The 25291-nt window shown below is 45.4% G+C and overlaps 1 protein-coding gene and 1 long non-coding RNA gene across 6 annotated transcripts in view; one reads left to right on the plus strand and one right to left on the minus strand.

Moving 5' to 3' along the window:
- Nucleotides 1–23317, plus strand: part of Pdgfra (platelet derived growth factor receptor alpha) — a 45781-nt gene extending 22464 nt beyond the window's left edge. For all 5 annotated transcript variants that reach the window (XM_029477989.2, XM_021163796.3, XM_021163795.3 and 2 more), the window contains exons 9-23: nucleotides 123–249; nucleotides 1865–2058; nucleotides 2813–2907; nucleotides 3099–3231; nucleotides 5370–5474; nucleotides 6214–6324; nucleotides 6743–6896; nucleotides 8183–8349; nucleotides 10773–10888; nucleotides 11211–11333; nucleotides 13106–13217; nucleotides 14272–14371; nucleotides 14478–14583; nucleotides 17717–17958; nucleotides 20070–23317. In XM_029477989.2, the coding sequence (XP_029333849.1) occupies nucleotides 123–249; nucleotides 1865–2058; nucleotides 2813–2907; nucleotides 3099–3231; nucleotides 5370–5474; nucleotides 6214–6324; nucleotides 6743–6896; nucleotides 8183–8349; nucleotides 10773–10888; nucleotides 11211–11333; nucleotides 13106–13217; nucleotides 14272–14371; nucleotides 14478–14583; nucleotides 17717–17958; nucleotides 20070–20217 (2033 nt within the window). In that variant the 3' untranslated portion in view covers nucleotides 20218–23317. The remainder of the gene's footprint in view (nucleotides 1–122; nucleotides 250–1864; nucleotides 2059–2812; nucleotides 2908–3098; nucleotides 3232–5369; nucleotides 5475–6213; nucleotides 6325–6742; nucleotides 6897–8182; nucleotides 8350–10772; nucleotides 10889–11210; nucleotides 11334–13105; nucleotides 13218–14271; nucleotides 14372–14477; nucleotides 14584–17716; nucleotides 17959–20069) is intronic.
- Nucleotides 258–4740, minus strand: LOC147005163 (uncharacterized). The gene is made up of 3 exons (XR_015046944.1): nucleotides 4639–4740; nucleotides 1041–1154; nucleotides 258–539 (listed from the first exon to the last, which is right to left on the minus strand). It is a non-coding gene; the product is annotated as an uncharacterized LOC147005163 (long non-coding RNA).
- Nucleotides 23318–25291: the final 1974 nt, after the last annotated feature.

A 25291-nucleotide genomic window follows, 5' to 3' on the forward strand; every position in this document is an offset into this window, starting at 1 on the left:
GTCTTCCACAACCGGTCCCTTAAGGACCGTTTCTGACCCGACGGGACCATTCTTCGGAGGGATGTCCCTCCACAGCCAGAGACCAGAACTGCTCTGCCCTGACTTCTCCTTTCTTCTCCCAGTTCCTGCATCCATTCTGGACCTCGTAGATGACCACCATGGCTCTGGCGGGGGACAGACTGTGAGGTGCACAGCCGAAGGCACCCCTCTTCCGGACATCGACTGGATGATCTGCAAGCATATTAAGAAGTATGGAAACCAGATGTTCCCTGTTCTTGTGTGGTCGGGATGTTTCTTCCATGACATAAAGGGCCTCAAGTGCAGTTTCTTTCTTTGGTTGACCTCTTTTTGTATTTTTGATTCTTCCTCGGCCCAAGGCTCATATTACTCACAAACTATACAAAAGGTTTCTGAAAGTGGATTCCATCTCTTGATGTGTGTGTGCACGCGCATGTGTGCATGTCCTCAAAGGGCCTTTATTTTTATATTTTATTCTCCATTGTTTTTCTTAAACATTTCCCATTCTCTCTTAGAATGCTCTATAATGTGAAGACAAAAAGAATTGTAAGAACCACTCTTGTTCATGGATTTTATCTGTATATGTATATACACATATGTATGTATGTATGTATGTATTTAGCTTGCAGTCCTGTTGTGACATAATGTCTTACTCACCATGCAGCCAGTGCTTTGGCTGAACTCAAACATACCATTCTCTTGCTTTGCTCTCCCAGGCACTGGGGTTACAGGTGTGCACCACCAGCCCTGCCCAGCTCACATTTCTTTCTTTCTTTCTTTCTTTCTTTCTTTCTTTCTTTCTTTCTTTCTTTCTTTCTTTCTTTCTTTCTTTCTTTCTTTCTTAGATTTATTTATTATATGTAAGTTCACCGTAGCTGTCTTTAGACACTCCAGAAGAGAGCATCAGATTTCATTACGGATGGTTGTGAGCCACCATGTGGTTGCTGGGATTCGAACTCAGGACCCTCAGAAGAGCAGTCGGTGCTCTTAGCAGCCCCCAGCTCACATTTCTTATTTCTTACCATAATAGTTGTCTCGGTGGCTAGACTGGCAGTGCAAACAGAGCCGAGAGCCGTGCCCACGTGACTCCTCACACCCACTTGTTCTTTGGAAGCCAGGAGAGTGCACTGGATCCCCTGAAGGTGGAGTAACAGGTGGTTGTGAGCATCTTAGTAGGAATGCTGGGAACCAACTGTGGGCCCTCCATAAGAACAGTATGAGCTCTTCATGGCCGGCCCAACTCTCTAGCCCCTCCTCCACCTTCGTAGGCAGGCCCATGAACTGTGCGCTCACACCTTGCTCCATGGCAACTACCTGCTTTCAGAGGCCTTGAGTGCATCTCTGCTGAAACTGCGGGTTTCTATTGCTCTCCTCACTGAGGGCTGTGGAGTGACTTGGGTGCTGGGATTTCTAGGTGTAATGATTTAACCCAGAAAACTACTGCAGCCTTAGGGACCCCTTAGAAGCTCTTCCTGGGGTTGAAGATGAGGAGGAGGGGGGATATTTTCAAAGGAGTGGGAGATTTGCATTGTTGAACGTGTTTGATGCTATCTCCTGAGTTTGCTCACAGGTCCAAGATTTGAGATAAGTAGTTAGATTTTGTGGATTTTATCTGCCTCCTCCACAAACCATTAACTTTGGTTATCCACGTGAGATTTCTCCTCTTGAGCAGGTGCAAATGGATTTTAATGTGAACATGCACCATAAAACGAGAACTCCCAAATCTATGCACCATAAAACAAGGATCCCCTCACCCCAAATATATGTAACTTTAGCAAAGTGGAAGGGTCACCGGTCGTTGTGACTCCTGGTAATCAGATCTTCCTTTGTGTCACATTCTCTCTAGATGTAATAATGACACTTCGTGGACAGTTTTGGCCAGCAATGTCTCGAATATTATCACAGAGCTCCCTCGCCGCGGCAGGAGTACCGTGGAGGGACGAGTGTACTTCGCCAAAGTGGAAGAGACCATCGCAGTTCGATGCCTGGCAAAGAACAACCTCAGCGTTGTGGCCCGTGAGCTGAAGCTGGTGGCTCCCAGTGAGTTTCTCAGTAGGCAGCACAACTCCAGCTCACCAGCCACACCTTGTGTTCCTCAGGTGGGACGTGGAATCCCAGACAGGGCTCACAGAGTAGCAAAGGTCCCAAGATAGTTCAGCCCTGTCTGGACTTGAAGCACTGGTCTTCCTGCCAAGCCCCCTTTGTTTGCCCTGACCCAGCTGCGTTTGCAGAGCTGTAGGCAGCTTTGCTTGTCATGTAGAGGATGACTAAGTCTCTGTCATCTGAGCACTGAGGTCTAGGGATAGAAAGTGAGGAAGGGGCTTTTGTCTCGAGCTCCTCAGAACAGGTGGGTCAGGTTTGAGTCGGAAACAAAGAAAGGAAGGAAGCCGAGAGAGAGAGAGAGAGAGAGAGAGAGAGAGAGAGAGAGAGAGAGAGAGAGAGAGAAACAGAAGGCAACATTCACCTTTACCATGAAATTTATGAGATGGATATTTCTACAAATAAAGTTGCTCCTAACTTATTGTCGGTCCCCATCGTCTTTATTCAAATTGTCCAAAAGGAGATCCTTGGAGTGTCTTTGGAAAGTCTTTGTCCCAGGGAAGAATCGCATTTAATTGCCAGGGTACAAGTGATTGAGGGATGATATAGGCCACCCCTAAAGTGACCTGGGATCCCCGACACTTCCCCACCAGCAGGGAGATAGGCCCCAGTTCGTTTCTTTCTGCCTCCCGTCTTATTCTGCAGTCCACGAGTAACTGACAGAATTCTCTCCTGTCTCTGTCTTGCCTTCCAGCCCTGCGATCTGAACTCACAGTGGCGGCCGCAGTGCTGGTGCTGTTGGTGGTTGTCATTGTGTCTCTCATCGTCCTGGTGGTCATTTGGAAGCAGGTGAGTCTTTGGAACCATTAGAATGAGAACAGCTGCATCCTTCCGGTGTTTGGTTCAGAGAAGGGGTTTGGTAATTCCATGGGTGGTGGATCATGACAGACTTTCCTGGGTCCGGTCACTTTGGTTCTATAGTGAAGCTCAGTTGCCTTGAACTCTGGGAATTCACCAGTTACCTGCCCTGGTCATTACAGAAACCACGGTATGAAATTCGCTGGAGGGTTATCGAGTCAATCAGCCCCGATGGACATGAGTATATCTATGTGGACCCCATGCAGTTGCCTTATGACTCCAGATGGGAATTCCCGAGAGATGGCCTCGTGCTTGGTAAGTTCTTGTGAGGGTAACCTCCCAGGACCCCAATGTCCCCTATGTAGCTTGCTACGTACAGATCTGGGACAGAATTTGGGACTTGAACACCACTCACAGAGCTGGATATGGTAGCTCACACTCTCATCCCAGCACTGGGGAGACTGAAGATGGAGGACTATGAGTTCAAGACTAGCCTGGGCTACATGGACATCTTCAACATGAGTTCGTTGGGGCTGAGAAGGGGAAGTCAAGGGTCAAGAAATTGTTTAGCCTTTGTAAGGCCCCAGATTCTATCCCCCAAACAAACAAAGTTAGTGCACGGGGTATAGCAGCATACACTAGGAGGGCGTAAGCAGACAGCTCCAGAGTTCACTGTCATTCTGGGTTTCAGGCAAGCCTGGGCTACTTGAGACCCTAGAGCAAAATGCCAAAAGGGAAGAGTCTTTTTTTAAAATTCGAGTGAGTACACTATAGCTCAGACACACCAGAAGAGGGCATCAGATCCCATTACAGATGGTTGTGAGCCACTATATAGTTGCTGGGAATTGAACTCAAGACCTCTGGAAGAGCAATCAGTGCTCTTAATGGTTGAGCCATCTCTCCAGCCCATAGAAAGAAACTCTTAATTCTATCATTGGAATGATTTTGGCCTGGCAAAAATATCACAATGGAAAAAATAAAGTTCATTTTTATAACTGAAGAGGACTAGCTGAGAAGTGAGAGAACTCAGTGGGCTACAGTCAGTCCGTTTTGAGGATTCATAAAATACTTCTTTAAGTATATGTAATATAGGATGGAAAAATATATGCTGGTGTTGTAGTGCATGCCTCTAATCTCAGAGACGAAGAAGGATTGGGAGTTCAAGGACATTCTTAGCTATATAGAGATTTTGAGACCAGCCTGAGCTATGTGAGATCCTGTCTCAACCCCCCCCCCCAAACAATTACCTTCCATGTGTGTGTGTGCGTGAACACACACACACACACACACACACACACACACACACACACACACACACGAAAGCAAAACATAAAAAGGAAGGTAGCCCTCTGGGGCTATGCCACAATCAAGGCCCTTGCCAGGTACAGTTTTTGGTTATCGTCTGTCTGTCTGTCTGTCTGTCTGGTTCCAAAGTACAGCAGGGCTAGGGGCTTACAGTCACTCAAGCTGAACCTGTGCTTCTTTATTGTATTGTCCACCACTGTTTCCCACACAGAGCTTAGGGAAGTTAAAAAGCAGGAAAATAGGCAGCGAGGGTGGGTGGGTGGGTGTGCGCGTGCGCGGCGTCGTCCAGCACGCACGGAGGTGGGGATGGAGGAATAGCAGAGCCCCTGCTATCCAGCACGTTGCCTCGTCCTCTTGGCAAGGCCACGTTACTGGAGAAGCAGCATCTTTCTAGGCATGGATGGCGGAGGTACTTACAGACTGGAAGAGCAGGCATGTCCACTCTCAGTGTCTTTCTGTGCCTGGGCTGCCCGTGATCAGACTGGCTTCCTGGAAATGCCTCCCCAAGACCACAGTCTCTTTAAGAGTGGACAACAGCTTTGATTTCTTTGTCTCTATACACAAAGAAGGGCTGTGCTGGCACGTACACCCTCACCACTATTCGCCCCACCCCCACTGTGGTGCTGTACAGCCTCTGGTCCAGGAACCTTCCTTTGTAACAAAGAAGACGAGTCCAAGTGTTCAGTAGTGCACTCCTCAGAATCAGTGGCATTTGGAATACAGACGATTTCCAGTGGTTAAGGATTTGCTAATGCAAAGGTTGCCTCTGTGTGCATCTGAGAGACAGAAGGGTAGAGAACCAGGGGGTTGGGTAGAAGCCACGGAGGCAAGTGCACAGGAGCCCAGGGCCTGGCGGGAGCCCATGTTCACACCAGGGAGGACTGTGCTTTCCCCTCTCTCGTCCGTGTTTTCCTTTCCATTGCAAATGCTATTTGACAAAAGCAATTACACTAAATCCCTTCCCTGTGGGCTCAATTCTCTCTCTCTCTTTTTTTTTTTTTTTTTTTTTGACATGATGACTTGGAGGAATAATTAGGCTTACTCAACACAGGAAAAACACCCACCCAGCTGTACACCCTTGTGCACCGGCCTCTGCCAGTGAAGCTGAGGGGCTGGGATCTGGCAGTGATGGCTCTGTTTGCCTACAGGTCGGATCTTGGGATCCGGTGCATTTGGGAAAGTGGTTGAAGGCACAGCTTATGGATTAAGCCGGTCCCAACCTGTAATGAAGGTGGCTGTGAAGATGCTCAAACGTAAGTGTTTCTTCCCAGGGATACTTTGAACATGGACATACTAAGTACATACTAAGTAATTTAAGAGTAAAATCAAATTTAATATTATATTGAGATTCTTTGGACTGTGGGTTGAGACTTAGCCACCCTCCAAAATTAGGTTTCTTTTGTTCTTGTCCCTCATTGTTAAAAATCAGATGCTTTCATTTTTGGTGAGAGTTTTTGTTTGTTTGTTTGTTTTTGTTTTTTTTTTTAATCTTAAAGACCAGAGACTCTGGGGCTGGGAAATGGCTCAATGGGTAAAGTGCTTTCTGTGCAAACATGGAGATCTGAGTTCTGATTCCCCCAGCATCCATCTAGGAAGGCAGAAGTAGTGGCATTCCCCTGTAGCCCCAACCCCGCAGGGAGGCAGGATGAGACAGGTAAATCCTGGAAGCTCAATGCTCAGCTAGGTTACTCACCTCGGCAAGCTCTCAGGTTCAGTGAGAGACCCTGACTCAAAATATAAGGCGTAGAAACAGTTGAAGAAGATATCCTGATGTCAGCCTCTGGCTTCCATGTGTATTTGTAGACAAGGGCACACACACACACACACACACACACACACACACTCAGCAGTCTAGACTGAGGAGACCATATAGTGCTCTTTTCCTTTAGACTCTTGGTAAATAAATACTATTGAATCACAAGGTTCCATGTGTTCTTCTGAGAACCAGGAGTAGGGAGTTCAGTTGTACTAAAATCTGGCTTACTTCAACAGCCACAGCCAGGTCTAGCGAAAAGCAGGCTCTCATGTCCGAGCTGAAGATAATGACTCACCTGGGGCCGCATTTGAATATTGTGAACTTGCTGGGAGCCTGCACCAAGTCAGGTAGGCGCCTTGTTCTGGAGTTTGTGGGAGTTTCTGGGAATCCTCTTTGTTGTGGAAACTTTTGTTTGTTTGTTTGTTTTTGTTTTTGTTTTTTGAGACAGGGTTTCTCTGTATAGCCCTGGCTGTCCTGTAACTCACTTTGTAGACCAGGCTGGCCTTGAACCCAGAAATCCACCTGCCTCTGCCTCCTGAGTGCTGGGGTTAAAGGCGTGCGCCACCATGCCCAGCTTATTGCAGAAACTTTTGAACCAGTCTCAGGCACAGATTGCCCTCTCTGCACCCCAAACATGCCTCCTGAATATAAAGCTCATACGTGGAGCTCACTGGGTCCCCTGACTTTTTGGAAATTCATTGGTTCAGAGAAAGAATAGTTTCTTTCTGTTCTCCATTTTTATACTGGACTGTTTGGTACCCACAGGTCCCATTTACATCATCACAGAATACTGCTTCTATGGGGATTTGGTCAACTACTTACATAAGAACAGAGATAGCTTCATGAGCCAACACCCAGAGAAGCCGAAGAAAGACCTGGACATCTTTGGATTGAATCCTGCAGACGAGAGCACAAGAAGGTAAACATGAGAGGAGCATGTGTGTCCTTGTGTCGGACTCAGACATGGAGAAAAGCCTGTCCTGACAGGTTCCAGGCCTGCAGATCCTAGGCCAGTACCAGAAGCCACGAGGCTGGAAGCCTACCTAGCCATCCGTGTCAGTGTGGATGGGTACACACTGCAGGTGTCTTGGGCTAGTCATCACATGGCAAGGCTGTACTGATTGGTTTGAATGACGGGGGGGCAGGGCACGGGGATCCTTCTGAGAGCCACTCTCTTCTCTGTATGTGCTGTCTCAGGACATGTCAAGGAATGTCATTAATGCTCATCCCCAGGACGAGTTGTTGGTCCTTGCTGAACCTGGGCCAGGGATTCTCGCTTATCTCTACTGATAAAACTTCAAAGTGTCTGTAAAGACCCCTGAGAGTAGACGGACCTCCCATGCTCTTGAGTCACTTAATGGGCTCCAAATGGGTGGTCAGTTTATTGAGTCGCAGGAACTATGTGTCTGAGCCACATGGCCACACGGTCACTGAACCTTCAGGGGACAGTGACTGCCTTCGTGTCATGAACTTTTCAACAGTTCAGTGTAGCAGACTAAGAATGTTTCTTGTGTTTATGGGAATGTAGTCCCCACCCTGACTTCCCTGTGGCTCTTGAGGATGTCTCAGCTCCTTGTGAGGATGTGTAGAAGACAGAGAAGTAAAACATGAAGAGTCCGGCTGGAGAGATGGCTCAGCAATTAAGAGCACTGAATGCCCTTCCAGAGGTCCTGAGTTCAAATCCCAGCAACCACATGGTGGCTCACAACCATCTGTAATGGGATTCGATGCCCTCTTCTGGTGTGTCTGAAGACAGTTACAGTGTACTTACATATAATAAACAAACAAACAAACAAACAAATAAATAAAACCATGAAGAATCATGGAGATTACCTTTTGGGGATCCCAGCTGGCCCTATAATGTTTCCCTTCTATTTAGATGGTATCGATGTACGGACTCTTTAGAAGTGCTTGCTTAACTCCTGGATAGAGTTCTGATGCCTTCCACGTCACCAGAGTCATCCCCCCTTCCCATCACACTGGGTTTGAGATGACCCGTGCCCTCATGTCTGATTAATGTTCATCTGTTTGTCTGGACCGCCCCGTGCACATGGGGATTGTTTATGCTCATCCCCAAGCCCTTGATATCTCTCTCAGTTAATGGCACACTGTAGGTACCCAAATTAGCGTGTGTTTAGTTCTCTACTGAGTGAGAGGCCACCCGGGTGAAATTTCTTCTTCTTTTTCTTTTTCTTTTTTACACAGTTATGTGATTTTGTCTTTTGAAAATAATGGCGACTACATGGACATGAAGCAAGCTGATACCACACAATATGTCCCCATGCTTGAAAGGAAAGAGGTTTCTAAATACTCTGACATCCAGAGATCGCTGTACGATCGGCCAGCCTCCTACAAGAAGAAATCCATGCTAGGTAAAAGCGCCCGTGCTCATTCTGGCAAATATGATCTTTCTGTGGTTTAACTTGCTGCTCAGAGGGAGGGAAACGGGGATGATAGGTTGCTCTGCCAAGCAGTGGGCTCCCTAAGTGCAGCTGGGCCGAGATAGCTTTTTGTAGATTTGTGCTTTATGTGTGAGAAGAATAAAGATGCAGGGTTGCTGATGTAGCCCTATGGTATATTGCTTGCCCGGTGTGTACACAGTTTCTTCTCTGGAACTGAAGAAAAAGTATATACTATTGTAATAATAATAATAAAGACAGATATAATGTAATCAATTTCTCAGACTTTAAATGTAGTGGCTTTAAATAAATAATTCATTCTGCTATGATGGTCTTTGCTTGTTAACATGTCTTTTGTTAAAAAAAAAATGGAAGTGGTGATAATTGGTGTTTTCTCAATGGCCAATCTGAAAGTTGGCAATCTTATATTGTTTCCTCACATTTTTTGTTTTGTTTTGTTTTTCCTGTGAGCGCCATAATCCTGGCTTTTAGCTCTTCTAACGTACACGTTGTGACAGTAACTGGAGAGCAGACAGTTTGAGGTTGCAGTATCTGACAAGTTGTTCCTGTTGACTTTTGTTTGAAAGCAAACCCTCCTCCTGTTTTGAAAACTGTGCTGGGATGAGTTCATTTGTAAACTCCGGGGTGCCATCAGTGATGCTACACCAGATGGGCCACCTCATGCCCACTCTGGGGTGGCTACTCCAGGGCTCTTGCTTAACCACACACTCGAAGTGAGCAGTATCTAGGCAGGCCTGAGCTTTTCCTGTGATTCTGGTTTTGGGGGACAGTGGGGGGGGGGAATTGAGCCTCTCATCAGCTGCTGCAAAAATGTTCAGCTGCCATGGAGATTGTTTTTTGAAAAATCGCTAACATGCTCTGAATGCTTTCAGGGTTCTTAAGTGAAAGGTACAAGCCATTAAAAAGTATGTGCTTGTTTTGCAAAACTTAAGCACGTAATAATATTTTCCAGTTCTGCAGCTCCGTCCACTTCCCATTGCCAAATGGTTGAATTTCCAAACCTTCTTAAAGTTTACCCAGTGAGAGTTGTTGGAACACTGCTACCTTTGCACTCCCAAATGGTTAAAAATAGTTTGCACTGCTTCCCGGACAGAGCTGGTGGACTTGGCACCAGGGAGAGGGGACCCGAGTCATGCTCGCCCTGGGTCCTGTTGGCAGGCAGACCACAGTTTTCTGGCCTTCCTATAGCTGGCTGAAAAAAATGGCTGGAGCTGCTCATCACTGGCCTGCAAATCATCAAAAAGTACTGAGCACCACTGGCCTAGATTGCCTGCCTCATGAGTGTGTGTGTGCAGGGCAGTGGACAGGTTGCAAGGGGAGGTCCATGCCCCATCCTGGGCATGGCCCTTGAGGATGGCTGCCTGCTCTGTTCAGGAGGTGATTTAACGGGCAAATTAGACACAAAGCAAAAAAGGAAAGAAAGTAAACCTCAGAATCATCACGGATGGTTTCAGTGTGTGTGTGTGTGTGTGTGTGTGTGATACAGCTGGGAGAAACACCTGAAAGCCAGTGAAATGCTTGGATTTGTGAGAGAAAGCCCAGTGTGTGTGTGTGTGTGTGTGTGTGTGTGTGTGTGGAGAGAGAGAGAGAGAGACTCAGAGACTCCAAGATGGCTGAGGTGATGTGACAAGGTCAAAAGTGAAATCCAAGGTCAACTGACAATCTGTGAGGCTCGTGGAGGGAGTTGGTTTGACTAATCATTATGTGTATAATTCTCCCCCTGCCCCGCCCAGTCTGTGTTTGTGCCTGCCGGATGAATATCTCTTATCTGAAATGCTTGGAACTGAATGTGTTTTGAATATTTTTTTTTCAGATTTTGGAATATTTGCATATACATAATGAGATATCTTGGGTTTGGGAGCCAAGTCTAAGCACAAATTCATGCCTGTTTCATGCACACCTCAGACACATAGCTGACAGTAATTTTATACAATATTTTTTTTAGTGTGCTTGTGTTTTGACTGCGATCTGTCACATGAAGTCTGGCATGGGGATACTTTTACCAGCGTGCTGGTGCTAAATAAGTTTTGGATGTTTGAAGCATTTTGGAGTCAGGATTTTGGGTCTGGGATGCTCAACCTGTGTATATTTCTTTTGGAAGAAAGAACTATTATTTTGTTCCTTTCTATTTTTATAGTACTAGGGCTTGAAACGTGTGCCTCGTGCCTCCTGGGCAAATGCTCTACCACTGAGCCACACCCACAGCCTCCTTTGTATAGTTTTTGTACCTGGTAAAGTCTAAAAGTTATGACAAAAATGCATTCAAGAGAGATCTTTGGGCAAGCTTCTGCAACCTGCCAGACAAAGGGATGTCTGGGTACTGGGACGACCCCCCACTTTTACCCAGCACCAACATATTTGGTTCCTTCCCACAGACTCAGAAGTCAAAAACCTCCTTTCGGACGATGACTCCGAGGGTCTGACTTTGCTGGATCTGTTGAGCTTCACCTATCAAGTTGCTCGAGGAATGGAATTTTTGGCTTCGAAAAATGTAAGTTCAAGGCCCAGAGACCTCTTCAGACCCAGCCATGGCTTCAGAGGGAGGGGCATGGGAAGAAATTGGAGGAGGAAGGTCTAAGAGCCAGAGTACCAGCTGCTCAGTTTAACCCGCCTCTTTCACTTCCCCTGATAGGCTGGGAGTGTGACGTCACTGGGAGTCTCCCTTTCTCCAGGAGGAGTCAGGGAGGGGAGGGCAAGGGCTTCCTGCCAGGGCACCTTTAAGTGCCCGTCATGGACTGGCCGGTCTTGCAGGAGTGCTGCAACTGGGCCTTGGCTGGAGCCATTCTGAAGTGATTTCTTTCCTTCCCACATAGTGTGTCCACCGGGACCTGGCTGCCCGCAACGTCCTCCTGGCGCAAGGGAAAATTGTGAAGATCTGTGATTTTGGCCTGGCCAGAGACATCATGCACGATTCCAACTACGTGTCAAAAGGCAGTGTATGTTCCGGCCGTCCTCGATCCTTCTTTCCCCATCCCTTTAATCTCGGAAGTTCTGTTATTTCTTAATTCAGAAGCCAGTCATCAGCTGGTTCCAGAGGTCTCATAGGGAAAGCTTAGGTATAACAGTCAGACAGCCTGGTATCAGCTCCACCCTATACTAGGGGTGTTGTTTGGTGAAGTCTCTTGTCTATTTCATGCCTCAGTTTCTCTGTTTGTAGCTTAATCCGTTTCCTAAATTACTACAAGGGAACGATTTAGGTAATTCACACAAAGTGCCGTAGAGAGTGCTGGACATATAGAAGCATCTATCAGGGGCCGGAGAGATGGCTCACTGTCACATGCTGGTCTTCCAGAGGATCTGGGTACAATTTCCAGCCCTCACAAGGCAGCTCACAACTGCCTGTAACTACAGGTCTAGGGATCTGATGCCATCTTTTGGCTTCCAATTCATGTGGCATACAGACATTGCAGGCAAAACACCCATATGTGCAAAAATTAAAAAAAAAAACCAAATTAGACACACTCAATAAGTGCTAATTCCTAGTAAATCAAGTGTGTACATGAATATACAAGTGTTCATTTCCAGGGGAGATCTCTAGTTTTTAAACCTCTCACCAGATTTCCAACAGACAAGTTGAACCTTGAGAGCATCAAGACTGCTTGAATAGAAAGAACATCACCGTTTCCTTGGTGATAGTTTCATTGTCTACTTGATCATCCTTCTCCATCCCTTCAGCCTGTAAGCCCATGAGTCGCTTAGGACACATCTGTCACCCATTGGTGCAATTATATGTCACTCTGTTCCACTGATGTAAGACAGCTTACTGGGCTGCAGAGGACAGTGATCTCTGTCCGTGCTCTGTGCCCTGGACTCACGCTCAGTGACTGTAGCCGTGGCTCCTCCCAGGCACCCCGAACAAGTTGCTACACTTGGGTGGAGATGATTTCTTACCTAAGGTTATGAATGTTTCTTCTACTGTTTCTTCGTAGTCTGGGGGGAGGGGTGTGTGTGTGGGGAGGATGCTAACGTGAAGGGCGCTGTGTTATATATCTGCCCAGACTTAGTATATCTGCTGTTTGGACCACCTTTGCACAAGAGACGCGTTTGAGTGTCTTGTCTTTCGGTGGTAGAGAACCACCACTTATTTCTTACTGCTTGGAAGCTGACACTGGTTTCCAGGATGCTATATCTGTCTATTCTTAGTTTTGTTCCTAGGGTCGCCTGCAAACTGGTCTGGTCGAAGGTCGCACTTTATTGGTGAATTGAAGGTTGAATATGTTTAGCATATTATTCCTTTGGAAGCTATGAGAAGTGGCGTTGACCACTCCTTGTCTGTTATTATTAAGAATCTACACAGTGGGGCTAGAGAGAGAGCTCCGAGAGTGACGTGTTTGCTGTGTAAGCAAGGGCACCCGTGTTTGATGTCCAGAAAGCCCGACATAGTGGCCAGTGCTTGTAACCTCTGTGCCGGGGAGGCAGGGACAAACCCCTGGAGCTCCTTGGCTAGATAGTCTAGCTGAATTGGTGAGTCCCAGGCCAGGAGAGCCTCCACATGCACACACACTCATGCAACAAGCACTTGCATACACACGGGCATACACACACATACACACAACCTACCTAGTTGCTGGTGAACAGTAAACCTGTGAGAGACAGAATGCTGGCAAGATATTTAATGCATTATTCCCAGCCCAGGGAGAACCCCTTTCTGTTTCTCCAGACATCAGAGCGTAGCCCGTGGGTTCACTTCCTCTCTCCTTTCCCACAGACTTTCCTGCCTGTGAAGTGGATGGCACCCGAGAGCATCTTCGACAACCTCTACACCACGCTGAGTGACGTCTGGTCCTATGGCATTCTGCTCTGGGAAATCTTTTCCCTTGGTAAGAGCTCAACAGCTACTGTGGCTCATTCTGAATGGCACTAGAAGGGACATGAGTCTGTCCCAGTTCCAGGGGGACACATGCAGTGTCAACCAGTCACACTGAAGCCTTGCTCCACAGGTTTACCCCTACCATGTCTGACATAGGCTGAATAGATCCAGCCAGGGTCTCTGTGGTCTGCTTCCTCACCCCTGGCTACTGTCACTCTGGTTATGCGGGAGTCACTTGCCCCTGTGGGAAGTGTTTCCCATGGCATCTGCCTTTTCATTTTGAACTTGATTAAAGAGCTCACCAATAGTTCCTCTCCCTTACTTGATGATGAATGATGCCCAGGTGAAAGGTGATGTGGCAGGGAACCCGAGGGGTGTGTGTAACTCCACATCTCAAAGAGAAAAAAAACCGTTCTTAACATTTGGTCACTTGTCATTAGGGCCTGAACAAATCAGGTGCCTGCTGCCAAGGGAGGGTCATAAGGGAATAGTGAGGTTTGACTGGACTTTGGGGACATACAGATTACACACTCATAGGTAAACCCTGTAAGCTGTAGTGTGGGTTCAGAGACAAGACAAAGGAGACTTGGAGTGGTTTTGGAAACTTCAGAGAGGGAATTGAACTTGACTTGGCCTTGGCTTCCCCACACACTGCTACCCCTTCAGTTCTCCTTTTTCTGAGGCCCTGCATGCCCTTCAAACAGCAGACTATGGACTGCCAGGTCCTAGCTTTGCCTTGGGCTGTGATTATGTGAACACTTCTGAAGAAGATAATGTTCTTTAGTGGCGTAGAACACCTCTCCGCCTCGTTCGCGTGTTTGCATTTAGATGTGGTTGCTAGAAACACCATTCAGTGCGTTAGTGAATTTTGTTCTAAAGTTGCCCAAGACGCTTGGATTTGATCACCCAAGACTGCTATGGCAAGTCTGAAAAGTCCTCTGGAGTCAAGGAGATGAAAATATACAGATTCTTTGAAAGAATCAGGCCCTCAGGGGTTCAGGATCAAAGGTGTGTGGTACAAGGAAAAACCCTCTGTCATCGGGTTATCTCTGTTTGGCTCGTAGGTGGCACACCCTATCCTGGCATGATGGTCGATTCTACTTTCTACAATAAGATCAAGAGTGGATACCGGATGGCCAAACCTGACCATGCCACCAGTGAAGTGTAAGCTTCCTCCTCACCCACGGGCCCATGTCCACACTCCGGGGGTCTGTGGGGTGGCTGCCGTCTACGGGCAGGCCCACACTCACTCTGAGCTCTGCCTCTGCAGCTATGAGATCATGGTGCAGTGCTGGAACAGTGAGCCTGAGAAGAGACCCTCCTTCTACCACCTCAGCGAGATAGTGGAGAATCTCTTGCCTGGACAATACAAGAAGGTTGGTTCGAACCTGTGACAGTGGGCAGGAGGAGGCGGGAAGGAGAGGCTAGTGAGCAGTTATGCCAACAAGCAGAGCTGCTCTGCGCTGTTTGAAAGGAACGCTTTCAAAGGAGGACACGGATTGTGTGATCTTGTGACCAGGGCTTTGGGGAGTGCTCTATAGGACCCCAGTAGCACTGATGAATGAGAGCCCCTCCCCGCCTTTCCACAGGGCTCTCTTTCATCTTAGGTGTGAGACACCTGTAGGCACTTCATTCTCCAGACATCTGAGTATCTGAAGCTACCAAGCAGTTAGAACTCTCAGGACATCTGAGGCCATTAAATTGCTTATTTGAATACACTTAAATCCATTTGAAACTGGTTTTTACCAGCTGACTGGAGGGGACCATCCCAGCTGTTATCTGTGACTCCAGCTGGTTTTCAGTGGCACAGAAAGCATTGTTCAAAGGGACAAATGTAATTTCACGGGACCTAGCCGGAGCTGTAAATGAATGCGGCAATTTTCCACCGAAGCCTTGAGAGGGGAAGCCGCACACTCCCGTGCGATGAATCTCATCTCAGACTAGGCACCGCAGACCGACTCCGTTCTCTTCCCTCTTGAGAGGCAACATCAGTGATTTGCCCTAGAGCCTCCCATCATTTGAGCTGAAAGTTCAGTGTGTCAGTTTTGGTCCCTCAGCACTGGTTTCTCCTCACATTCGTGATGCTGGGATGGTGTAGGAGTACTTTACCTAGGTCAGTGGAAGGTTTTCTGTTGGTGGGAAGAGGAAGACACTGCTGCTAAAACGACAAGTTGTCTGATTCTGTCTGTTTCGGCCGGCGCCGCACACACAGACGGCGAAAAGCTACGTGGTGTGTTGACTTGGGTGTGTGCTTCAGAGGGGCATAGCTAGGTAATTTGTTTTTGTTTGGTTGGTTTTTTTGTTTTGTTTTGTTTTGTTTTTTTGAGACAGGGTTTTTCTGTGTAGCCCTGGCTGTCCTGGAACTCACGCTGTTGAGCAGGCTGGCCTTGAACTCATAGATCTAGTGATCTGCCAGCCTCTGCCTTTGAAGTGCTGGGATTAAAGATGTTCATCATGATGCCCGATTTACGTTTAGGCTTTTTTTTTTTCTTTTTGAATCTAGCCTCCATACAGACTTCCAGTATGGATATATAGCCCCCTTTCCCCCATCAGCATAACCTCGTCACTATTGATTGATTTATTGATTGATTTGTTGTTGCTTTCTTGCTGATGGCCACTTTGACTGGGTGAGTGGCTTTTCTTCTTTCTCCAGTGGCTAAGGATATTGAATGCTTTTTAAAGGATTTATTGAATATTTACATTTATTCTTTTGAAAGCTAAATATTCAGTTTATTAGCCAATTTATTGACTGAGTATTTGTGTGAGTGTGTTTGCTGCTCTTTATATAGCCTGCATACTAATCCATTGTCTGATGTATATTTATATATGTGGCAGAGCTTTCCCCCCAATTCTTTACCTTCTCTTTTCACTTTTGTGACTGTTCCCAAAAAACAAACCACAAAAGCTTTATTATTTCTTTCCTCTTTTATTATTTTATTGTTTTGTTTTGTGGGGTTTCTTTTTTGTTGTTGTTGTTGTTGTCTGAGTTTTTTTGAGACAGGGTCTCACTTTGTGTCTCTGGCTGACCTGGAACTTGCTAGGTAGAACTCACAGAGTTCTTCCTTCCTCTTCCGCCCTAGTATTAGAATCCACCACACCTGGATATTTATTTACTGTTTTAGACAAGGTCTCATTATGTAACTGTGGCTGGCCTGGAACTCTCTAAGTAGATCTAGCTGACCTCAGCAAGGTTCTGCATGCCTCTACTTCCTGGATTGAAGGCATGTGTCACCACACCCAGCTTTACATTCCATTTGATTCTATTTGTCAATTTTTTATGTGTGTGAGACAAGGTCTCACTGTGTAGCCCTGGCTGTCTTGGAACTCGCAAAGATCCTCCTGTCTTTCAGTGTTGGGATTAATGACAAACACCACTTGCCCAGACCCTCTTGCTAGTCCTTGATCATTTCCTGTGCTCTTGGAGTCTGACTCAGAAAGGTCTTGTCTATGTCTACATCTTGAAATTTTTTTCTACTAAGTCTCAAAGCTTTAAGTCTTTCATTCAGGTCTTTGATTCATTTAGAACTGAGTTCTGTTCTTCTAGTTTTCCAAGTTGTTAAATAGGCTGTCTTTTCTCCAGCGTCAGCTTGGCCTCCTATGTCAAATAGGTGGCTATATCTGTGTGCTTATTTATGGATCCTCTATTCTGCTCCATTGATACATTTATTTATAGTTATATAGTTATAGATAAACTAGTTATATATATGATATATATATACATATATATCATATATATATATATATATAATGGCTCTATTGTATAGTTTGAGGTCAGGTATTATGAGTCTGGGGATTATAATATTTCAAGCATTGCTCTACCTATTTGGGGTCTTTTGTCTTTTTTTTATATGAATTTTAGAATTGCTGTTTTAGTTCTGTAAAAAAAAATGTTGAAATTTGTTGGGGATTGTGTTGAAGCCAGGCTTAGAAAGGCAAGTACCATGTTTCTTTTAAATGTAGAAACTAATTAAAAATTATGTGTGTATACATATATATACATGTGCGTACTTATTTATCTAAATACTAATTTTATTTTTAAATTTTAACTTATGGGTGTATGAGCATATGACTGCTTGTATATATATATATATATATATATATATATATATATATATATATATATATTTAAAATCACATGTGTGTGTGTCTGTGAAGGCCAGAAGTGGGTGTGGAAATTTTTAGAACTGGAATAATACAAGGTTGTGAGCCACCTAATGTGGGTGCTGAGAACTGAACTTGTGACCTCTGTAAGAGCAACAAATGCTCTTAACCACTGAGCCATCTCACCAGTCTCCATATGTAAATGTATACCTGCACATGCGCACACCTAAATGTATGTGTAGGTCAGGAAGCAAGAAAGGGGATCGTGAGAAGGGAGGAAGAGAGCTTAAAGGTTGGGGTGGAGAGAGTCATGAAATATATGTGGTAAATTACATGTTCTAAAAGTCTGCATTTATTTTACAGTTTGTCAGTAACATCTGATTAAATGTGTTAAATGAATACTTTCAGAGTTATGAAAAGATTCACCTGGACTTCCTAAAGAGTGACCATCCGGCCGTGGCACGCATGCGGGTGGACTCTGATAATGCGTACATCGGTGTCACTTACAAAAATGAAGAGGACAAGCTGAAGGACTGGGAAGGTGGCCTGGATGAACAGAGACTGAGCGCCGACAGTGGCTACATCATCCCCCTGCCAGACATTGACCCTGTTCCAGAGGAGGAAGACCTGGGCAAGAGGAACAGACACAGGTAACTACAGCCACCTTCCTCGTGCTAGCCTGCAGGGGAGGGCTCAGGGAGACTGAGGCCACCAGGGATGTAAACTGTGCTTGGGCGACAGGTGCATCATTCCAGGGTAGGTCACAAAGGTTCGAAAATACCTCCCATGTGATTCTGAGGTGTCCTCTTTGTTTGGTCGCCAAAGCTGGTGATGAAAAGCTCCACTCTGAGCTCTTTTTTTTTTTTTTTTTTTTTTTGGATTTATTTATTTATTATACGTGAGTACACTGTAGCTGTCCTCTGACATCCCAGAAGTGGGCATTAGACCTCATTAAGGATGGTTATGAGCCATCATGTGGTTGCTGGGATTTGAACTCACGACCTTCGGAAGAGCAGTCGGCACTCTTAACCACTGAGCCATCTCTCCAGCCTCACTCTGAGCTCTTAAACAGCCATGGAGCAAGGAGAACCTTGAGAGAGGCGGGGTTGGGATATGAGGTGCTCCATCAACAGCTTTTAGCCTTGCATGTGGTGCAGAACTAGCTGGGGAGGACTTTCAAACTGCTGATTCACAGGCCTCTCACCCTGTCAGTCTGTCTGTCCCTCCTTCCTCTGGTGGGCTGCCTTCTACTTCTGTTTTGTGTGACGCACAGGGAAGCCACCTCACAAAGGGGAAGGAGTCGGGGTTCTACCCACCTGCAGATGATCGTGAATTTTGAGTATAAAGACTCACATGGACAAGGCACATGGTGACCCAAGGCAGAATATGGAAAAGCCAGCAAGAATCTAGAGAGGGAGGAGAGGTGGGGATTTTTGGCAGGCTGGTGACTTTAGGGATAGTACACCTGACACTTTTGTTTTAAAAATGTTTAGTACACAGCAGCAGTGTGTATACCTCCCAATTAGTGGGTACAGGGGTTGACATTTGCCCCATTCTCTTTATCCAGATTGGTGTCACATAAATCATCATCAGTACACACACACACACACACATTTCTCACCCACTGACTGAGAGCTAAGTAGGAAACACCAAGATAATTCATCCCTAGTGTTCTGCGACACTCTTCCTAAGAACAAGATCATTCATGCTGTGTCTATCATGACCACACGGAAGAGAGTGAACTGTTAAAGAAAGTTAGAGTTGGAGGTATAGAATTCATGTTGGCCATATCTAAGGCCATAGGTTCAAATCCCTGTACTGAAAGAAAAAAGAGAAGAAGAAAAGGAAACCAACAACCGGTCTCAGATTCATTTCATACCCGGCTTTATTCAAATTCAGTTGAATAATAATTGCTAATTTATTGAGCTCTTTATATGTGTATATTTATCAGATTATTATCATATTTAATCATCTCAGAGATCTTTATTTTTACTTTTTATTATGTATATTTTACTTTTGAGATTTTATGTGTGTACAGATCTGTACACCTAAGTATGTGACTGCAACCGGCTTAGTCTGTATGATACTACGTATGTGCACGTTTTCGGGGCTGACCATTTGGTATTGGATAGACAATTTGGTGTATTCTTCCCCGGGGAAGACCCTTTTTCTGGTTATCTGTCGCTCTTGGTTGGTCTAGAGAAGAGGCTGCCTGAGCTCCTCGCTTACCCATTATCGTGCCTATTGGTGCTGTTCTGGTGCAGGTCTTGTGGGCAAGGCTTCTACGCCTTGTGTAAGTGGTAAACTGAAAACTCGGGGTGAACAAGAGGCAGGGGCCTGGCAAGAAGTGAGGGAAGTGTGGGGTCCCATTCTTCTGTTTCCTAAGGTTTTTTTTTTTTTTCCCTCTCTCTCAGTACCTTTTGATTGGCTGTTGCTTGTTCTCTCCCCTGATAGGCTGAGGAGGGAAAGTAGAAACTCTTAAGTCTTGTTAGCCACGCCCACAAAAAAAGACCCGTGGCCAGAAAGGCGGCAAACTGACCTGCGCAGATGGCCCTGTTTTGGTTTTGTGTTGGCTCTGTGCAGCAATGGCCAGTGAGTGGCTGGCTGGCTCAGCCGCCCACTGGCCATGCTCGGCCACTCATGCTTCAACAGGAAAGGACTTTGTGCAAAGAGTCCCGCTGCTTCAGGCAGCCACCCTGGAAATGCAGTCCCGGTAGGCAGTCTGTCCATGACCTTAGCCTTTGCTTTTCAATCCCATCAGCTCACAGACTTCGGAAGAGAGTGCCATCGAGACAGGTTCCAGTAGTTCCACTTTCATCAAGAGAGAGGACGAGACCATCGAGGACATCGACATGATGGATGACATTGGTATAGATTCCTCGGACCTGGTGGAGGACAGCTTCCTGTAACTGACACGCTCAGGGTGTCATCTTCTCCGGGAGCCTCCTCGGGATAACCTTAAGAAAACCACTTCATTGCAATGCAAAAGTTGAGAAGAGGACTTGGGTGATGTGGAGAGAGAAAGTTCCCAAGGCCGAGGGCCTTGGTAAGCCTGTGTGGATGACTGGGATACTTGGATGGAACTTTATCCGTGTTGCCTCTTGCAACGCGTCAGTAGCATCTCAGCGGCGTGTGCGGTTTGGAAATGGATGGACAAGAGAATGACTGGCCACAGAAGACGGGTTTTGTGTGTTTCCAGGGCATGGGTGAGAGTCCCACACGCGCCAACTTGTACTGCAGACAACTCCAGCATTGTAATTATGTAAATAACTCTTAACCGAGGATGGGTTTAGATCTGTGTTAACTCTCCTCTCCGGACCTCTGAAGAGACCACTCAGTCCACCCGTGTGCTTCCTTCCTTCTTGGAACCCGGTACCAGCTGCTGTTGAATTTTCTCATGAAGTACATGCAAAACCACTTTGAACTTTGGAAGGTACTGGAACCGTTGTGTTTTACTGTCTTGTAAGTGTTAAAGAGGCAAAAAGATAAAAACTAACCGACCTTGAGTAGTAGGTTTGGGTCTTTTAGGGAACCCGAGAACTCCTCTGTATCTTGTAATCTGTACTTATAACACTACTACTGTTTAACAAGAATGCTAAATATGTAATCCATAACATGATTTCTTTACAGAGAAAGCACAATTAAAACAAAACCCTTACTAAGTAGGTGACAAGTTTGGCAATTTTTGACATTTATATTAAGTAACACGTTTCTCAATGAAGTATAATAGGTTTAGCGGATTAAAGTTAGGAAACACTAGAGAGCAGAGTATAAGTAGTTATCCAGAAAGTCAAACCTTTTTGTTGTCGTGTTCTAAGCAGTTTCCCTAATCCAAGGCACTAGGAACAGTTAATGACCTCTGAAGTACTGGGATAAGCAAACAGAAACCCAGTGTCCTAAGTGATCTCAGTAGAAAGGCGTACGCCTGAGCCCGGTGTGACTCCTCACGCTGTGTGCGACCTTCTGGAAGAGAATCATTCACGAAAAGGACTCAGATGGGCAGAATGTCCATCAGATGGGACTCAGATGTCTCTCCTGACCAGTGATGACTTGGATGGATCCCGCCCATACCTACTTTTAAAGTCTGACCTTTAAGGATGCTTCAACATCAGCACCTTACTTTTTCTCTCTTGTCTCAGACGAGAAAGAACTGCAAACCCCAAGACCACAATGGTGCTTTTGAATGAAGGCTATGTGGGCATCAGTTTGGCTCTTCCCTTCCCACCGTTAACTGCAGCTACAGTCACTAGCCTCAATGGTGTCAGACCTTTGCACCAGAGATTTGGAATTACAAGGTCTGACGGGAGCAGGAAGCTATATATATAAACTGCCTGGTGTTCTTGAGTAGTCAGTGTTCAGAAACACTGGCTTGGGTTACTGTTGGGGGAGGGCAACTTTGAAACTTGCAACAGGGCTACAAGTCCACCATGCAGGAAGGCTACTGTTTAAGTTCTTGGCTTCATGTCAATAACATGTCAATGCCACGTATGCAGCTATTCCTACCCTTGATTTAAGTTTCCAGGCTTGGCTGAGGCTGAGAAAGCAAACATCTTGACTTGGGAACATCTTCCCGTTCTAGTCAACGTGGGTACCACTTCCCCCTGGATGGGAGAACCTGAGCTCGCTCATCTCAAAGTGTGTCCAGGAATGATGCAAGTCTATGTGTCAGGTCTTTGTGCAACTAGCTCCATATTCGGTGGAGAAGATTTAAAAAAAAAGTTTTCTGGATTTGGGGGCTTTAGGTGGTAGGCTATCAGGAGCATCCGAACTGTCAAAGTGGTTAGTGTGAATTCATTGGCATTCTCTGCCATGTGTCTAATTGCTGACTCTGTATGAATGAAACATGGGCCATGATTACTGCAATCACTGTATTGCTTCCAGCAGGTGATGCTTTGGAAGGCGCAGAAGCAATAACAAGGTACTTGACTACCTACTGGCATAATCTCAATGCAAACCCTAACTTTCCCTTTTCACAGTAAGTGTGAAGACTGAGCCAGATTGGCCAATTGAAAAACAAAAACCTGACTAGAGTCTTTCGAGCCAATTAGACTTGAACTACATCCGTCTTTCTAGACTCGTGGCTCGAGCGGTCTGTTTACCACTCGTTTGCACAGCCTCTGTTTGTTGCTTCTTTTTATTCTGATGTCGCTTGGGGCCTTGCATGACACCATGAAGCTGGATGATGCTTCTCAGACCAGCAGTTTCCCATCTTTAGCTGTACCCACCTCTGAGATTCAATGGGAATACGTTCACTTTTGTTTTCTGAGTCAGGGTCTCTCTACGCAGCCCTGGCTGCCCTGGAACTCACTGTGTAAACCAGGCTAGCCTTGAACTCTCAGAGATCCATTGTCTCTGTACCCCCAGTGCTGGGATTACAGGCATGCACCACCACACTCAGCAGGGATACATTTTTATTTTTAAACAGTGTTTTGACTGTATCCTGATTTTTTTTCTTTCTGGCCTCCTGCAGAGTCCCTGGAAGAAAATTTACCAATCTTTCCTGCTTTCTATTTTTATGATGACAATCAAAGCTTGCCCGAGGAACACAATTTGTGACTTTTTAAAAAAAAATGGTCAATGATGTCCTTAAAAAAAATGTGGTCTGCCAACCTGTACAAAATGGTCCTATATTTGTGAAGAGGGACGTAAGATAAAACGATGTTATACATCGATATGTATATATCTGTTGCTATGTAGACTTGGAGAATACTGCCAAAATGTGTATGACAAGCTGTATCACTGCCTTTGTTTATATTTTTTTTTAACTGTGATATTCCCCACAGGCACGTTAACTGTTGCACTTTTGAATGTCCAAAATTTATATTTTAGAAGTAATAAAGAGAACAATACTGACATGTTCCCAACATGGTGGTGTGGTAAGTGTGTGAGAGCGACTTACTCCATAGGAAGGGTCTTCTAGTACAAGATGGCTTCCAGATACCCCTGTTCATGTTTTGTTTTAAAAAGTGTAAATGGAGATCTTTATATTTCAATAAATGATTTATTATATATGACTTAAAGTTATGAAGGTCTACCACTTCTTTCGCTTTGTTGTTTTTTAGTTTGGTCAGAATGCCACCCAACCCCCCTCCCTAATGTTCATCCTGTTGTTAGTTTGAGGCAGGATCTTGTTGTATAGCTCTGGTTGGCAATGGGCTTTCTGATTCTCCTGCTTCAGCCTCCAAAGTACTGGTATCATAGACATCTAGCACAATGACCATCTTTTCCTCCTCCTTCTCCTCCTTCTCCCCCCCTCCTCCCCCTGCCCCCTCCTCCTCTCCTTTTCTGAATAGACTCACTAGTTAGTAAGCAGTTTTCGGCTTACAGGACAGTTGAGTAGAAACTGGAGATCTCCCATATACCAGTTGGCATCACACATGAGTAGCCTTCCCGTCTCTATGGTAACCTATCAGCATGTACAAGGTTTGCTACAATGATGAGCCTGCATCCAGGCACCATCACCTGTGCTGTGCTTGAGCATCCTCTGTTATGTGCAGATTTATGTGCTTCACATTTGACAGCCTCCTGGTATCTCACCAGATAAATTAGTGCAATTAATTAATGCAGATTATTCTCTTAATAATAGGAAAATAGGCCCCCTGTTTCAGAATAACTCCCAATTTCAGATAGCCAAATGACCTCAGAGTCAGACCGCCTACAGATCCAGGCCTGTATCCTTCAGCACAAGGCTGTTCATTGAGTATTGGCTCCACCTTGGTTCAGCCCAGGAAGGAGCTAGATTCCTGGGAATAATAACACTTCTGTCTAAACAGTAGCTACACAGTTCCATCCTTTAACAGACAATCCTGTCTAATTTATCTGGTCTAGTGTTTTCGTTTTTTTTTTTTTTTAATTAGGGGATTAAAAACTTCTAAATGTACCATTTACACTTCTTTTGAGTCTTGCAATAAGCTTTTAAATATTCCTACAAAGGCAGGGAAGACATCTCATAGGTGTAGAAACGAAGGACCCCAAGACTAATGTAACGATAGCACTAGGATTCGCAATTCCAAATATATGAATCCCACTATTATTTGCATGATGAGTCAGAAAGAAAGCAAGAGATACTGAGAATATCAACATGCATAAGTAGCTTGCCTGGATCCTTTGATTTTTCAAAGACAAGTGATGGACAAGTTCAGCCTGGAGAACTACTCTATGTGTTTGTAATCAGGGCCTTTCTTTTTCAGGCTGAAATACACCAGGTCTAATAATGGCCATTGTGATTTTAATAGTGGCGTGCTTCATGAAAAGCAACTCAGGAAAATGGCCTACCCTATGAGAATCTATCATAAGCCTGGCAATTTCCCTCAGGATAACAGCAACAGAAATGTTTCATCATCTTCAACTCCAAATACACATAAAGGCTAAATCCAACAGCATATAATGGTAGCAGTGTTTATAATAGAGACAATTGTTTCATCTCATAGGAAAATGTCTGTGAAAGTATATGTGTGTTCTTAATTAGCTGTCTATAGCATCCTGTCCCACCTGGAGACATGAGTAGCACCCATGTCCTAAAGTATAATGACTATAACTTCCCAAATAAATTCATATGCCAGTAATGGTCCATCATTCATACAAAGAGGAGGGAGACGCTGAGGACAGATGAGGGGAACATATTTGCTTCCCCTGCCCCAATTCTGGTTTATAGGCTAATTGGAATTTTTAAAAGCTTTGCCACAGTAGCCCGGCAGATGGCATTTTGCTTCATCATTGTTCATGGGTATTAATGACTTCCCCCTGGAGCTTGTGTATCCTGTCTGTTTTGAATTTCATCACATTTCACACCGACTGCTCCAAACAGAATCAGAACCAGGCTTTTCTCTGTGGAGCCTGGGCTGGAGGTTGGTTTGGTCTATGTAAGTTGGAAGCCTGATCAGGATGAAGCTGAAATAAAAGGAGGCTTTTGTGGGTCTGGGCTTGGCTCTTCTGTCGTATCACGCGTGTTTTGTTTAGCTGGCTCTCCCAACGGGCTCCCGG

This window comes from Mus caroli, unplaced genomic scaffold, assembly GCF_978045245.1.
Source record: "Mus caroli unplaced genomic scaffold, Mus_caroli_1 scaffold_4, whole genome shotgun sequence".
Lineage (NCBI taxonomy): Eukaryota > Metazoa > Chordata > Mammalia > Rodentia > Muridae > Mus > Mus caroli.